Source organism: Palaemon carinicauda, chromosome 2 (genome assembly GCF_036898095.1).
Source record: "Palaemon carinicauda isolate YSFRI2023 chromosome 2, ASM3689809v2, whole genome shotgun sequence".
Lineage (NCBI taxonomy): Eukaryota > Metazoa > Arthropoda > Malacostraca > Decapoda > Palaemonidae > Palaemon > Palaemon carinicauda.
In genome coordinates, this window is record NC_090726.1 from 94,907,824 (window position 1) to 94,922,783 (window position 14,960).

General features: G+C 39.6%; 1 protein-coding gene across 2 annotated transcripts in view; it reads left to right on the forward strand.

Moving 5' to 3' along the window:
* LOC137625985 (cell adhesion molecule Dscam2-like) overlaps positions 1-14,960 on the forward strand; it is a 2,034,023-nt gene that overhangs the window by 1,977,403 nt on the left and 41,660 nt on the right. For both annotated transcript variants that reach the window (XM_068357069.1, XM_068357078.1), the window contains exons 27-30: positions 13,147-13,288; positions 13,402-13,529; positions 13,789-14,025; positions 14,700-14,894. In XM_068357069.1, the coding sequence (XP_068213170.1) occupies positions 13,147-13,288; positions 13,402-13,529; positions 13,789-14,025; positions 14,700-14,894 (702 nt within the window). The remainder of the gene's footprint in view (positions 1-13,146; positions 13,289-13,401; positions 13,530-13,788; positions 14,026-14,699; positions 14,895-14,960) is intronic.

The following is a 14,960-nucleotide window of genomic DNA, read 5'->3' on the forward strand; positions in this document are numbered from 1 at the left end:
TAAAAAAGGGCCACTACTAACCTGGAATTGGGCTACTCTGGAACAAATTGACCGCATCGCCAATAATCTATGTTTATATGGTCTTTACAAATGCAATTACTTTCATAATAATTTCCAAGTGAAAATGTAGATCGATGATTCTATTTTAAATTTCAATTGTTCACAGACAGTTTAAAGCATAAAATAATGACACCCTCAGGAACACGATGGCAGTCCAATTTTAGGCGTCGATCGAATCCTGTCCAAGTGAGAAGAACTAAAGTTGCACTTTTAGTTGGCAAAAACAAACGAAAAATGTTATACAACAGAAATGCTCCATAAGCTGTATGCTGAACCTGTTATTAAATTTTGGTAGAGTTTAATAGAGTCAACAAATTATGTCAAGGCAAAAATGTTTATTGGATGAAGCTCTTTGCAGATTTAGAATATTTTTTCAGGTACCTAATGTATTGTACCATTAAACCAAGTGTGCTTAAGAATACAGAAAATTTGACTAATTTGAATTTCGAAGATTAAGCTATATTCCTAACATTTATGGTGACAGATCTTGGAGCAATCTTTTTTTATGTCTTGTACCAACCGTGTTTCACATAATTGTACATAATTCCTTTTGTATATATTATGCTTGTATCTTCGCTCTTCCCTCGCACTAAAACGAACATGAAAATTCATGTCTGGTTTTTCCTCTGTAATATTGTCTGTCTTGTGAACTTGTTATGTCCTGTTGCCTTGAGGTTTTGTATATAAGGAGAATGTTCTACAATAATATAACTCAGTCGTTTCCAACCTGCCTTTGAGTTCACACCCCTTACTCGGCGCCGTCACATTGGTGACCCCGGAAGTCGACTCGCTCCCACTGCCTTCCACCCCCACCTCCCTCGCCCTTCCATCGTTGGTACTATGACGGAGACGGACTCTACCACAGCAGTTGGCGCCGCGGCCGCACCATTGAAACTTTCACCGTTCGCCAGCAGAGAAGCGTTTGCTTGGTTTCAATGCGCTGAAGTCCACTTTCGTATCAGGGGCGTGACTCGCTCAACTATCAAAGCGGATTATGTTCTCGCGGCGATACCCGAGGACACCTTCCCAGAAATATCCGACTGGCTTTGTGAACAAGGAGACACCCCAATAGCGTATGACGCCCTCAAAACATACCTTCTGCAGCAGTACTCGCCGTCGCCAGCCGCCCGTATAGCAAAGCTTTTTCAGCTCTCGCAACAACCGTTGGGGGACCAAAGGGCTTCGCTTGCCCTCAGGGAAATGACCAGTATCGCTCTTCTTCAACCTGCCGCAGACGGCTCTCCTCGTGAGGTGAACCTACTCCGTGCCCTTTGGATATGCCGTTTACCTGAACCTGTACGCGCTGCCATACCCGATGTCGATAGTTTACCCATAAAGGACTTGATGACCAAAGCAACACACGTCTTCCTGCGCAACGACACCAGCAAGCCACCACTAACGCCCCCTTACACGGGCCCTTTCCTTGTGATCCGACGCAGTCCGAAAGCATTCCTCCTAAACATTCGGGGCAAAGAAGACTGGGTCTCCATTGATCGTCTAAAACCTGCTTATCTTCTGCCAGATGACCTGCCTACAGTTCGCCTCTCTAGATCAGGGCGCCCTATTTAACATATACAGTATGTCATTTTTAGGGGGGGAGCCATGTACCAACCGTGTTTCACACAATTGTACATAATTCCTTTTGTATATATTATGCTTGTATCTTCGCTCTTCCCTCGCACTAAAACGAACATGAAAATTCATGTCTGGTTTTTCCTCTGTAATATTGTCTGTCTTGTGAACTTGTTATGTCCTGTTGCCTTGAGGTTTTGTATATAAGGAGAATGTTCTACAATAATATAACTCAGTCGTTTCCAACCTGCCTTTGAGTTCACTCCCCTTACTCGGCGCCATCACAGTCTTGATTACCTCAAGACTTATGGGATACTATATCGCTTCATCTTTTTTAAAATTTTTCTGTGTGTTTGCACTGCTGTTAAATCTTGTGGACTGGGGTGAAGCAGTCCACAAAGATCCTGCTGAATTCTGGGTTAAGGTATTGTAGTATGAAGATGTAGGCGGCGAACAAGCATTTTAAAATGTGGCCAAATTTGCTTTAAAGATATAATGTCTTCCTATCAGCAATGGTGATGTAGAACGAGTTTTCTGCAATGTCAGTTTAATCAAAACGGACCGCAGGAAGAGAATAGGACATGACCTAATGGCAATGTTGTATATAAGAAGTGACATGCATACTCAAGAAGGGGAGGAGGACAAAAAATGCCTAAGTTCAGATTTTGAATCAAATGAAACAATAATTAAAGCACTACAATCTAGTTCATTTTATGATCATATTGAATAAACAAAAAATCTCTTGTTAATTTTTTTTTTCTTTTGCTCATTTTAGTTTTGTTAAATGTCATTTAACTATTATTTTATTTTGCAAAAACATACTGCTTTATTTTTTTTATTTAAATATATATATATATATATATATATATATATATATATATATATATATATATATATATATATATATATATATATATATATATATATATATATATATATATATATATATATATATATAATATTGCAAAAACATACAGCTTTATTTTCTGTATTTAAATATATATATATATATATATATATATATATATATATATATATATATATATATATATATATATATATATATATATATATATATATATATATAAATATATATATATATATATATATATATATGTGTGTGTGTGTGTATATACATATATATATATATATATATATATATATATATATATATATATATATATATATATATATATATATATATATATATATATATATATATATATATATATATATATATATATATATATATATATATATGGCGTTACCATACTCTTCTTAAAAAAGATCAGTTGATCGATTGTGGTTCCCCTCCCCTAATTTATTTCTATAGAATATCAAATCAGTAGTTATAGTAGCAATTTAATGATGTTTAACTTACTATAATTGGGCTACTTTTGAAGCATTTGCCAGGACTTTTGAGGCTTTGTGCTGCGGTTTGGATGTCAAGTTATTTGACAAGTTTGGTCAAGATATTGCACGACACAGGATCTAATCATAGCGTGATGACACAAGGCATACGCCTGATGATCGAAGTCTCTCACAGGAGATTCTGTCATTTTGAAGGGAATAGGAGGTGAGGAAGTTAGCCCTATTTGCTGTTTGAAACTGTCATGCGAGTTGGTGACAAGTCATTTTGATATTGCAGTAAAGGATTCATTAGCCGTTGAAGGAGTAGAAGTCCCACTGGGAAATGAGGTTAGTGGAGCGCTGTTTGAGCCCTGACCCATTGTAATGGAGAAACCACTGAAGTATAGTCCTACAACTGAACTCGAGAAGGACTACCCGTATCTGTTTCCTAGTTGTGTGATGACTAAAAATATGACAAAGAAAGTGGCTGCAGAAGAAGACAGAAAAACCGAAGGAACAATGAATGAACTTGGAAGGTTTTTTTACAGAAGAATAGGTTTCCTAAGATATTACGTAAGAGGAGAGCTCCTGAGTGAGCCCGAAAAAAGAGAAACGACAGACGAATGAACAGGAAGACAAGGAAGCAATGGATTTGGTAGAAATAGAAAACTCAGCGTTATAAGTAGGACAAGTAAGCTGGAAAAGGCTGATAGGATTACAACAGAAGGATGCAACGTTAACAGAATTAATGTTCCATGTGGTGGATGAGACGGAGGTGCAGAAGTCCCCCACCTGTTATTACCTCAAGGATGGATTGCATATGAGGAAGCATAGATCCGCCGATATCCCTGGGCATGCCGAATGGGGCATATACCATCAGATATTGATTCCAGCATCGCTGAGAAGACAGGTGATCGCTGTAGCGCATGAGTCAGGAGACATGGAAATAAGAAAGACGACGGAAAAGATAATGAAACATTTTTCTGGCTTGACATACATAAGGATGTGAGCCACTTTTGCCGTGTATATCACGTTTGTCAGATGGCTGGAAAGCCTAACAAGTACATCAAGAAAGCTCCCTTAAACCTGAATGAAGTACGAGGAGAGCCCTTTAGTAAGATAATGATCAACATTGTGGAACCATTACCAAGGACGAAGAAAGGTCACGAATATATGTTAACCTTGATGTGTCAAGTGACAAAATACCCAGAAGCCATACTCGTCAGGAACATCAGTGCCAAAATAATCGCTGAGAGGTTACTAGGCTTTTTTTTACAAAGTTTGTTATTCCGGAAATCGTTCAGAGTGACCATGATGCAACTGTTGGATGTGAAACAACTGTCTACTGCTTATCACCTGGAGACCCGAGGTGCATTGGAGAGATTTCATCAAACCCTAAAGCGTATGTTAACCAAGTACTGCAACGAAACAAGAAATGAATGGGACAACCGATTACCGCTAATTAATGTTATTTGAGGTACGCCATGCTTATCAAGTAAGCATGGGATGTAGCCTGAATGAAAGGGTGTTCAGACGAGAAGTAAGAGGGCCAATTAAAATGTTGGAAGAAAAATGGAAAGATCGAGAGGAAACGAATGGAGAAGATGTCAAGAATTTTAGGAAAAGTATCGGTGAGATGAGGATATTTTCCCTCAAAACCCTGAAAACGAGCCAAGGAAAAATGAAAATGAAGAATAAGTTTGATATGAAAAGTAAGGACAGGCAGATTGCTGTGGGACAAAAGGTGTTGGTTTTCTTACCGATAAGGAGATTCCCTCTCATCAACAAATTCCAAGGACCATTCCGGATTTTGGAGATCAGTGACCGGACCTAAGTTATCGAAACCTCAGGAAGAAGGAAAAGCCGAAGGAAGGTACACATTAACTTATTGAAACCATACTTAAACGAAAACGAGACCGAAGCTTCACAGGTATGTATGGCGCAAAACATTCCACCCATGAAAGACGACGATGGATATGAGGTTGGGGCTGTAAGCAAAGTGAATAATTCATCCATCATTAGGAACTTAGAAGAGAAATTAACTCATTTGAACAAGGAGCAACAAGAGGAATTAAGCAGATTGTTTAAAAGTTTCCATGAAATTATCTCAGACGTCCCGAAACGAGCCTGTGACGGACCAAGAGAAGGTTGTGACTAAAAGACAGGATAGAACACTCTCCTTTATATACAAAAGCTCAATGCACCAGGAAATTTCATGTTCATAACCGACACCGTTAATGGTGAGAAAAACAGACATGTTTATTTAGGTTCTTTTTAGTGCGAGGGAAGAGCGAAGATACAAGCATAATATATACACAAAATGAACGATGTACGATCGTGTGACACACGGTTGGTACATGGCTCCCTCCCTAAAAATGACATACTGTACATGTTAAATAGGGCGCCCTGATCTAGAGAGGCGAACTGTAGGCGGGTCATCTGGCAGGATATAAGCAGGTTTTAGACGATCAATGGAGACCCAGTCTTCTTTGCCACGAATGTTTCGTAGGAATGCTTTCGGACTGCGTCGGATCACAAGGAAAGGGCCCGTGTAAGGGGGCGTTAGCGGTGGCTTGCTAGTGTCATTGCGCAGGAAGACGTGCGTTGCAGAGTGCAAGTCTGTTGGTATGTGTTGCTTCGCTGGGGGCTTGTAAGTCTGGCCGCATGGAGTAAATTTTCTCACGACGTGATGTATGCGCTGAAGATCGTCGGAGGAGGTTGTAGAAGGAAAAAATTTGGCAGGGACGACCAATGGGTCGCCATACACCATTTTAGCGGCCGAGACGTCGAGGGCGTCTTTAGGAGTGGTCCTTAGTCCCAGGAGGACCCAGGGAAGTTGAGTAAACCAATTGGAATCTTTGTAGTGGGACATCAAAGCTGCTTTGAGGGTGCGATGAAAACGTTCAACCATTCCTTTGGCAGCGGGGTTGTAGGCTGTTGTCTGATGTAGGGTGATGCCTAGGAGATTCGCTAATAATGTCCACAATTGAGAGATGAAAGTGGTACCCCTGTCAGAAGTAATATTCTAAGGGATACCAAATCTTGCAATCCATCCTGAGAGTAAGGCAGATGTACATGAGGCGGACGTTGCAGTTTCCATGGGAATGGCTTCAAGCCAACGAGTGGAGCGGTCGATGACGGTAAACAGGTAACGGTAACAATGTCTTTGTGATGTGGGTAGGGGGCCTACAACGTCGACGTGAATGTGTGCGAAACGACGCTGAGGTTGAGGAAAGGTGCCCACTCCTGAATCCGTGTGTCGATGTACTTTGGAAGTTTGGCAAGAAGTACAGGCGCGGACCCAATCCTTAGCATCCTTAGAAATGCCTTGCCAAATGAACTTCGTCTTCAGCAGCTGTGCAGTAGAACGACACAAGGGATGTGAAAGGCCGTGAATTAAATCAAACACCTGCCAGCGCATGACAGCAGAAATCCAAGGTCGCGGTCTACCAGTACTAACATCACAGAGGAGGGTGGTGTTTGAGTCTTCGAGGGGAAGTCTTCCCAATGGAGGGACGTGCAGGATGTCCTACATGATTGATACTCTGGATCCTGTCATTGGGCTTCAGCTAGTGCGTTGTAATCCTATCCCAGTTGAACGGCAGCCAACGTGTTTCTTAACATGGCATCGGCAAAGGGATTAATTTTCCCAGGGATGTATTGAAGGGTGCAATTGTATTCAGCCACGGTGGAGAGATGTTGGCGTTGACGTGCAGAACAGGCGTCAGACTGTCGAGTGAAGACGTGCACCAGAAGCATGTGGTCTGAGCGAATGACGAAGAGCCTACCTTCTAAGAAATGGCGAAAGTGACGGACAGCCAAGTGCACCCCCAGCAATTCGTGATCGAAGGTAGAATAACCCGATTCTGCCTTGGAAAGTTTTCTGCTGAAGAAGGCCAATGGGCGGGGCGAGCCGTTGACCACCTGCTTGAGTACTGCACCAATGGCGACATCGCTGGCATCGGTGGAGAGAAGGAGAGGGGCATGTGGGATAGGAAAAGTGAGAGCCACAGCCGTTGATAGGGCCTTCTTTGCATTGCAGAAGGCCGCTTCTTGAAGGGGACCCCACTTCAGGTCCTTTGGCTTGCCCTTGAGGGAGGCGTAGAGGGGAGCAAGAGTGGCGGCAATGGCTGGCAGAAAACGGTGATGATAGTTGATCATGCCCAAGAATTCCTGCAGAGCTTTGACGGTCGAGGGCGCGGGGAAGTTCTGAACATCTGCTACCTTCTCAGGGAGGGGATGGACTCCTTCAGGAGACATGCGGTGCTCTAAGAATGACACTTTGTTGGCACCAAAGGTACACTTGTCGTACCAGACTACAAGGCCATTTTGTTGCAGACGGTCAAGCACGATGCTCACTTGACGGGGGTGTTCCTCTTTTGAGGAGAACACAAGTATGTCGTCCACATAACATACACAGAAGGGGAGGTCCCCTAAGATGCCATCCATGAGACGTTGAAACATGGCCCCAGCATTATGAAGGCCAAAACAGGAGTAATTGAAGGTGTATGTACCAATCGGAGTGGTGATGGCTGTCTTGGGGATGTCTTCTGGGTTCATAGGCACCTGATAATACCCCTTCGCGAAGTCGAGCATAGAGAAAACCTTCGCTTTGTGCAGGTAGGAGGTCACATCGGCAATGTTTGGGAGGGGGTAGTGATCCGGTCCTGTTTGCATGTTCAGGCGCCTGTAATCCCCGCACCGACGGAAGGAGCCGTCTTTCTTCAGAAAGATGTGTAAGGGTGACGACCATGGGCTGGAGGCCTTTTGGCAAAGGCCCATTTCCTCCATTTTTGACGAATGTCTGTTTGGCGGCTGCCAATCGTTCCGGTGCCAGACGTCTGAATTTTGCAAAGACTGGGGGTCCTGTCATCTTGATATGGTGATAAATACCGTGCTTGGCAGGAGCAGTGTGTGTTTGGTGAAGTTCTGGAAGGAAAACTTCCGGGTACGACATGAGGAGTTGGGCGTAGGCATCCGTGGGTGCGCTGATGGGGAGAGCGAGGTTGGAGAGTGCGGGATGAAGAGGTGTCGACAAGTACGAGTTTCCGTTGACCAATCGTCAGTGGGCGACATCGACCAGAAGGTGGAAATGAGAGAGGAAATCCGCACCGAGGATTAGCAATGTGACGTCAGCAACGAGAAACTTCCAATTAAATTTACCGTTTCCGAACGATAATGTGAGGTTCTCGTAACCATAGGTGAGTATTGCAGATCCGTTGGCAGCTACCAAGCGGACGTCGGCAGACGTAGACAGACTACGTCGGCAGACGTAGACAGACTACGTCGTGTCCTGAAGAGTTCCCTTGGCAAAAGAGAACGACAAGCACCCATGTCTACCAAAAATCGCACGCCCGTTCCTGCATCATGTAAAAAGAAAAGATTAGAAACATGGGAGGCCACCGCCACGAGCGATGGCCTACTTACACGTCTTTTGGCCACTGACAATCCTTGGCATATTTTTTCGCGGTTGCCCCGAATTTGAAGTGGTAGTAGCAAACCTATGGCAGATGAGAGGTAGTAAGTGGCTGTAGAAGTCGTTAGTTGGGGCGCGAGCGAGTGGTGGGTGGCTTTGTCGCCACTTCGGCACGTCACGGGGTAGGCATGTATGTCCTACGGCATTCACGTCAGCTTTGGTTGATGTTGAATAGGTGTCCTCTTTGTCAGGGGTGGAGGCCTTGATGGAGGTCTTGAAGTGGCTGTCCATAAGGGCGTCGGCTTTGGTCATCAAGTCCTTTTAGGGGTAAACTATCGACATCAGGTATGGCAGCACGTATAGGTCCAGGTAAACGGCGTATCCAAAGGGCACGAAGTAGGTTCACCTCACAAGGAGAGCCGTCTGCGGCAGGTTGCAGGCGAGCGATACTGGTCATTTCCCTTAGGGCGAGCGAAGCCCTTTGGTCCCCCAGCGGCTGTTGCGAGAGCTGAAAAAGCTTTGCTATACGGGCGGCTGGCGACGGCGAGTACTGCTGCAGTAGGTATGTTTTGAGAGCGTCATACGCTATTGGGGTATCTCCTTGTTCACAAAGTCAGTCGGATATTTCCGGGAAAGTGTCCTCCGGTATCGCCGCAAAAACATAATCTGCTTTGGTGGTTGAGCGAGTCACGCCCTTGATGCGAAACTGGACTTCTGCGCGCTGAAACCAAGCAAACGCCTTTCTGCTGACGAATGACGAAAGTTTCAATGGGGGAGCAGCAGCATTAATTTCCGTAGAGTCCCCCATAGTACCAACGACGGAGAGGCGAGGGGGGGGGGGCGAAGGCGGGAGGAGCGAGTCGACTTCCGGGGTCACCAATGTGACGGGCCGAGAGAAGGTTGTGACACAAAGACAGGATGAAAGCAGCTGAGTGAGCTTATTATAGAACACTCTCCTTTATATACAAAAGCTCAATGCAACAGGAAATTTCATGTTCAAAACCGACACCATTATCGGTGAGTAAAACAGGCATGTTTATTCAGGTTCTTTTTAGTGCGAGGGAAGAGCGAAGATACAAGCATAATATATACACAAAATGAACTATGTACGATCATGTAACACATGATTGGTACAAACCAATTTGACGAGGCATGAGATAAACCTTAAAACCACCGAAAGTGGACTTTTTGTTACAAAACAGATCAGCCTAAAAAAAATTTTAAATACTATGATATAATATATGTTATATGAAATGATATAATATAAAAATTTAACTTATCATTTTAAAAATGATAAGTAAAAAAAAAAAAAAAGAAACTAACGCTGCGAAATTTTGATCGTCATTTACCAGGCAATGTAGCAATCAATTTTAGCGATAAGGCTAAATTGTCTAATCATGGTAATTCTGCTGTATTCAGTTATCTATTCGTTTAATTATGCCTGAATAAAATTGTAATGCAGTATCGGTTAAGTGAGAAGTATTAATTGACATATACGTATATATACATAACTACAACATATTTCTACTATTCTAAAATACTAAAGAAAATCAAAATATTTCGGTAAATAAAACGAGAGAAAAAATAAAAGCATAAAGCTAAAACCACTAGTGATATAAGATCAAGCATCAAATAAACAAAACACTTGTATCATATCATCATCATTTTTTTCTCTCAGCCAATTGCTTTTCATTTTACATACTTATTGATATGTAGTTTCACCTTGAAAACAAACTTATTGCATATGCAAATGATGCTAATTGCTTTACATTAATTTTAATCCTTATTGCAGACATATGATTGGTGAATCCCTTGATATAGATCTACTTAAGTTAGTGCATTAAAAAAATTATGGGGGATGGAGTTGAAGAAAGTATGATTGTAAGTCAATGTTAGTGGCTCTTCAACATCCAGATTTATTCATTTACACCACACATGGGCAACTGTTCATCAACTGGGGAATACATTTTACTATATTCAAGTGCGTGAAGGCTGCATGACGATACATATATTTAAGAAATATAACTTTCCCGGTATATACCGACTTTTATTGCAATTCTTCCTTCTTTTATTAGTCTTACTGTGAAAGCTTACATAAAACTGCCATCTCTTGTATTATTACCTAAGGATAATAGTAATGATTACTGATATAAGTAAATATAATGGAAAATATTTCAATAATCTAGAAAGTCTCGGAGACCGCACAACAGGCCCGCGGACCGCAGGTTGCCTATATCTGATTGACAACGTCTACCTAACAGGATGCAACTCATTAAAGATTCTAGGAGTGATTCTCGATTGCAAATTTACTTTTGAGAAACACATCTGATCTGTTTCTTCTTTAAATGCACACAAAAATAGCATATTAAAAATCTTATAATTTTTGGGCCATCAATCTATCTTGGGGAAACGTTTAGATTCTTTCAAATATGTTATGAATACTCTTTTCCTTTATACTATCAAGCTGCTGACTCTAATCTTAATTTATTATACAAAGACTTGCAGTCCATTAAATTCCTTATCCCTGATCTGTATGTTCTGTTAGTCTGTGGCACCGTCGTTTGGTTAGTTCTTTGTACATTTTCCATAAGATTTTAATAATTCTGACCACTTGTTGATATCAGGTCTTCCCAGACCTGTAATACTAGGGATGCAGTTAATTCTAACACCTACCTTCTTCATTAATCGGCTTAATACTTCACACTATCTACAAGTTTTATTCCAGTTTTGACCAATTGTGGAAACGGTGGAACTTTATTAGTTCAATGTTATTGCGAAGGCTGTTCTATTGATCAATTATTCTCATCATTACTAAAAAAAATAGGGTTCCACAAGCCCAAGGGCTCCATCAGGGAAAGCAGCATAGTAAAGAAAGGAAATAACAATTGAATAAAATAAATAAGACGACAACAACGGTAAAATATATGTCATATATAAAGAGGCTTATGTCAACCTGTTCAACTGAAAAGCATCTGCAAATAAGTTTGAACTTCAGAAGTTCTACCGATTCAACCCACTCTGGTCACAGGTGGAATAAAATTTCTAGGATACTGAGCGGTATTGAGCCTCATAATAGAAAAGGCAAAACTGTTAGAATCAACTGCATGCCTAGTGCTACGTACAGGATGGTACATATTGAGAAGATCTGAATACAATGGATAGTCAAAGTTATGAAAAAATCTTAGGAAACACGCACAAAGAATGAACTAAATAACAGTGCAAGAGATTAACATCGAGATCAAGAATAAGAACTTTAATAGACTGCAAGTTTTTGTCCAGCAGATCAAGGAGAGAGTCAACAGTTGATGACTAGACATAATCTATACTCGAAAGAAAAGGTAGACAGGAAGACTTAAAACATTTCCTCAGGATAGATTGACCACCAAAAATCCTAAAAGACTCACAATAAACAGTTTTTTTTTTGTGCAATTTAAGAAGAAACAAACCGAATGGGGCTATCAAAAGTAAATTTGTAATCAAGAATCACACCTAGAATTTTAAATGAGTTGTCTATAGTAGAAGAGACATCGTCAATACAGATATCTGGATATTCAGGAGCCACTGTCCTTGACCTATTTACAATCATACCTTGAGTTTTTTTAATGTCCAACTTCATACCAATAATTTGTAGCATGCGCTAAATTTAGCTAGATTCAATCAAGGGAATTCAGAAATCATAGGTCTACATTCAGGAGATGGAATTGGTACAAAGAGAGTAGCATCATTTGCTATGCAACTAGTTTGTTTTCTAAGCCAAACAACATGTATAGTTGGATAGTTTATGTAACTTATTTATTTAACGTTGTTACCGATCGTGATAAATCTTATATTTCTCTTTCATTTTTCATTTGCACTAGGCTGCTGTTGAACACTGTAGGCTTATAACATTCTGCTTTTCCAGTTATTATTATTATTATTATTATTATTATTATTACTACTACTACTACTACTACTACTACTACTACTACTACTACTAATAATAATAATAATAATAATAATAATAATAATAATAATAATTGGGTAAGTTGCAAATAGCATTTCTCAGAAGAGGTAACCTTTATGTACAAAATAATATGGTGCCCGTCAGCTAAAAATAATAACTGGCAAGGAAATAAACCAGCTATGAATCAATAAAGGAAAAGCAACTTTCAATCAAACTAAAATTGATAGTGCCACAGTAAATTCACAAGGCAAATACAACAGAAATCAGAGGATAAAACCACAGTAGTATGAATTGTGTGAATTAGGTTAAACACTGCAAACAAATATGAATTGTAATGAAAAATCAAATCTATTGGACTAGATGAGAAATATAGGATACAGTGAAAGAGCAATAGGAATTACTAAACTTGAAAAGCAAAAGCTAAACGGGAAAACTAGATCATACTGCCCTGATTGATAATTATTGTTATGAAATCAAATTGATTTTGATAAAACCTCTTATGAGGAAGGAACAAAACACAAGCAAGATAGAGTTCTAGAACTAAGTAATACGAAAAGTGAGAACATTTGCCAAAAACTTAAATAATAATAATAATAATAATAATAATAATAATAATAATAATAATAATAATAATAATAATGATGATGATAATAATAATAATGTTAAGGAAGCTGCATTAACTCCTTATATTTTATTTACTCTTAACAGTTGTGGCTAACGTACTCATAAATTAATGTAGTAATGTAAGATTAGATTTGTTATGTCAAAATAATTCATTTTTATTCTTTTCTTCCCATTGTTAAAGTGGGTGCTGGAGTGTTCAGTGTTGGAGGAGATGTGTATATTGCCCGAGGAACTGATGTGGTGCTAACCTGTCCACACGTTGGTCGTCCAAAACCCGCTGTGACCTGGCGAAAAGACAATGCCCCTATTAACTCTGAGAATAGGTAAAAATGCCATATCTTTTGAATAGAGCAATCATACTACATCATAAGGATGTACATTTTCTACAACTACAATATATTGATACTCACAAAAGGCCAATATGATCTCTTGACAGGTATGTGCTGCAACTTGATGGAGGATTACTCATAAGGGAGTGTCAAAGAGCAGATTCTGGAAATTATTCTTGCCATGTCACTAACAAACATGGCTCCGATCATGTCTTATACACCCTCGTTGTCATGGGTAAGCAAACTGTTTTACAATATTTTCATATTTGAAGGAATATTTCAAAATGATATATCAATACACACACACATACACACACACACACACACACACACATATATATATATATATATATATATATATATATATATATATATATATATATATGTATGTATGTATAAATTATATATATATTTATATGTATATATATTTATAGAAAGGGATTTTTAATTATGCTATTGTTTTTTATAGTGAAATCTTTCCTTACTGTCTTTAGTTCCGCCTGCTGCCGTGTTATTACACTCTATGGGAGCCACACCCAATGACGTCACCGTATCTTGGCGCCCCGTTGATGATGGTGGGGCTCCTGTACGTAAATTGACTCTTACTTGGAGACCTGACCAAGGAGAATGGAGAGAAATTTCCTTAGCACGTTATTTGACTCAGTATACGCTAACTGACCTCACCTGTGGTACAGAATATCATTTATACCTCACTCTACATAATAAGATTGGTAAGATTATATTATATTAACTTCTACATGATTTTCAGTACCTTAACTTATCCTAATGACAAATTTGTGATATCGTGTTAAGATTTCCATAATCTATGGAAACAGATACCTGCTTGGTGTGTTCTTTTCTCTAGTATTGGAGTGGGGAGTTTAGTACAGTATATTTAATCCAAACATTTTGTGAAATTAATGTCTTGATTTTAGTAAAATACATCACTAGTATTTTATTGTTGAAATTAAACTTCAGACATATCCAGTTTATTGGTGGCTGACTGCCACTGAATACGAAAGGACATAAGCTTACATCATACGTAGAGATCCAAGCCCTGTGGTTAACATCCTCATCTCCTATATATCGTTTGCTTTGAAATAGGAGAATATTCCCTGTAGCTATTGACTTTAGAGAAAATTTTAAACTATGCAGCCAAATAATACAATACAAGTTTTATTTGCTTCATAGTTACAATTTTAATATCATTGTTTTAAAATCCCTCTATTTTGGCTTTATGCTTGATTGCCTTTTGGATGTAATCTGAGATTGCAACTATGGTTTGTGATTATTTTTCTCTCTAGAAGATATTGTTTTGTACACTGACAGATAGGCTTTAAAACATAAGGGTTTTCTCGGTGTTCAACTTATTTTGTGTCTTATTTCTTGCATTTGGGTTTATTAGGTCCAGGAGCTGCTAGTGAGGTAATAACAGTTCGCACCAAAGGTTCGCGTCCAACTCCCCCTCCCCAACATCGATTAATTACAGCTAACACCACTGCAGCAGCTTTTCGTCTTGCATCGTGGGTTGATCCTCAGTGTCCAATTTCACAATTTGTCATAAGAATTAAACCAGCAGGACAGAGAGACTGGCAAATTGGTGAGTAATATTGAGGTAAATAATAAATTGTATACGAAATATGACGATGCTCTTACCATCGAGATT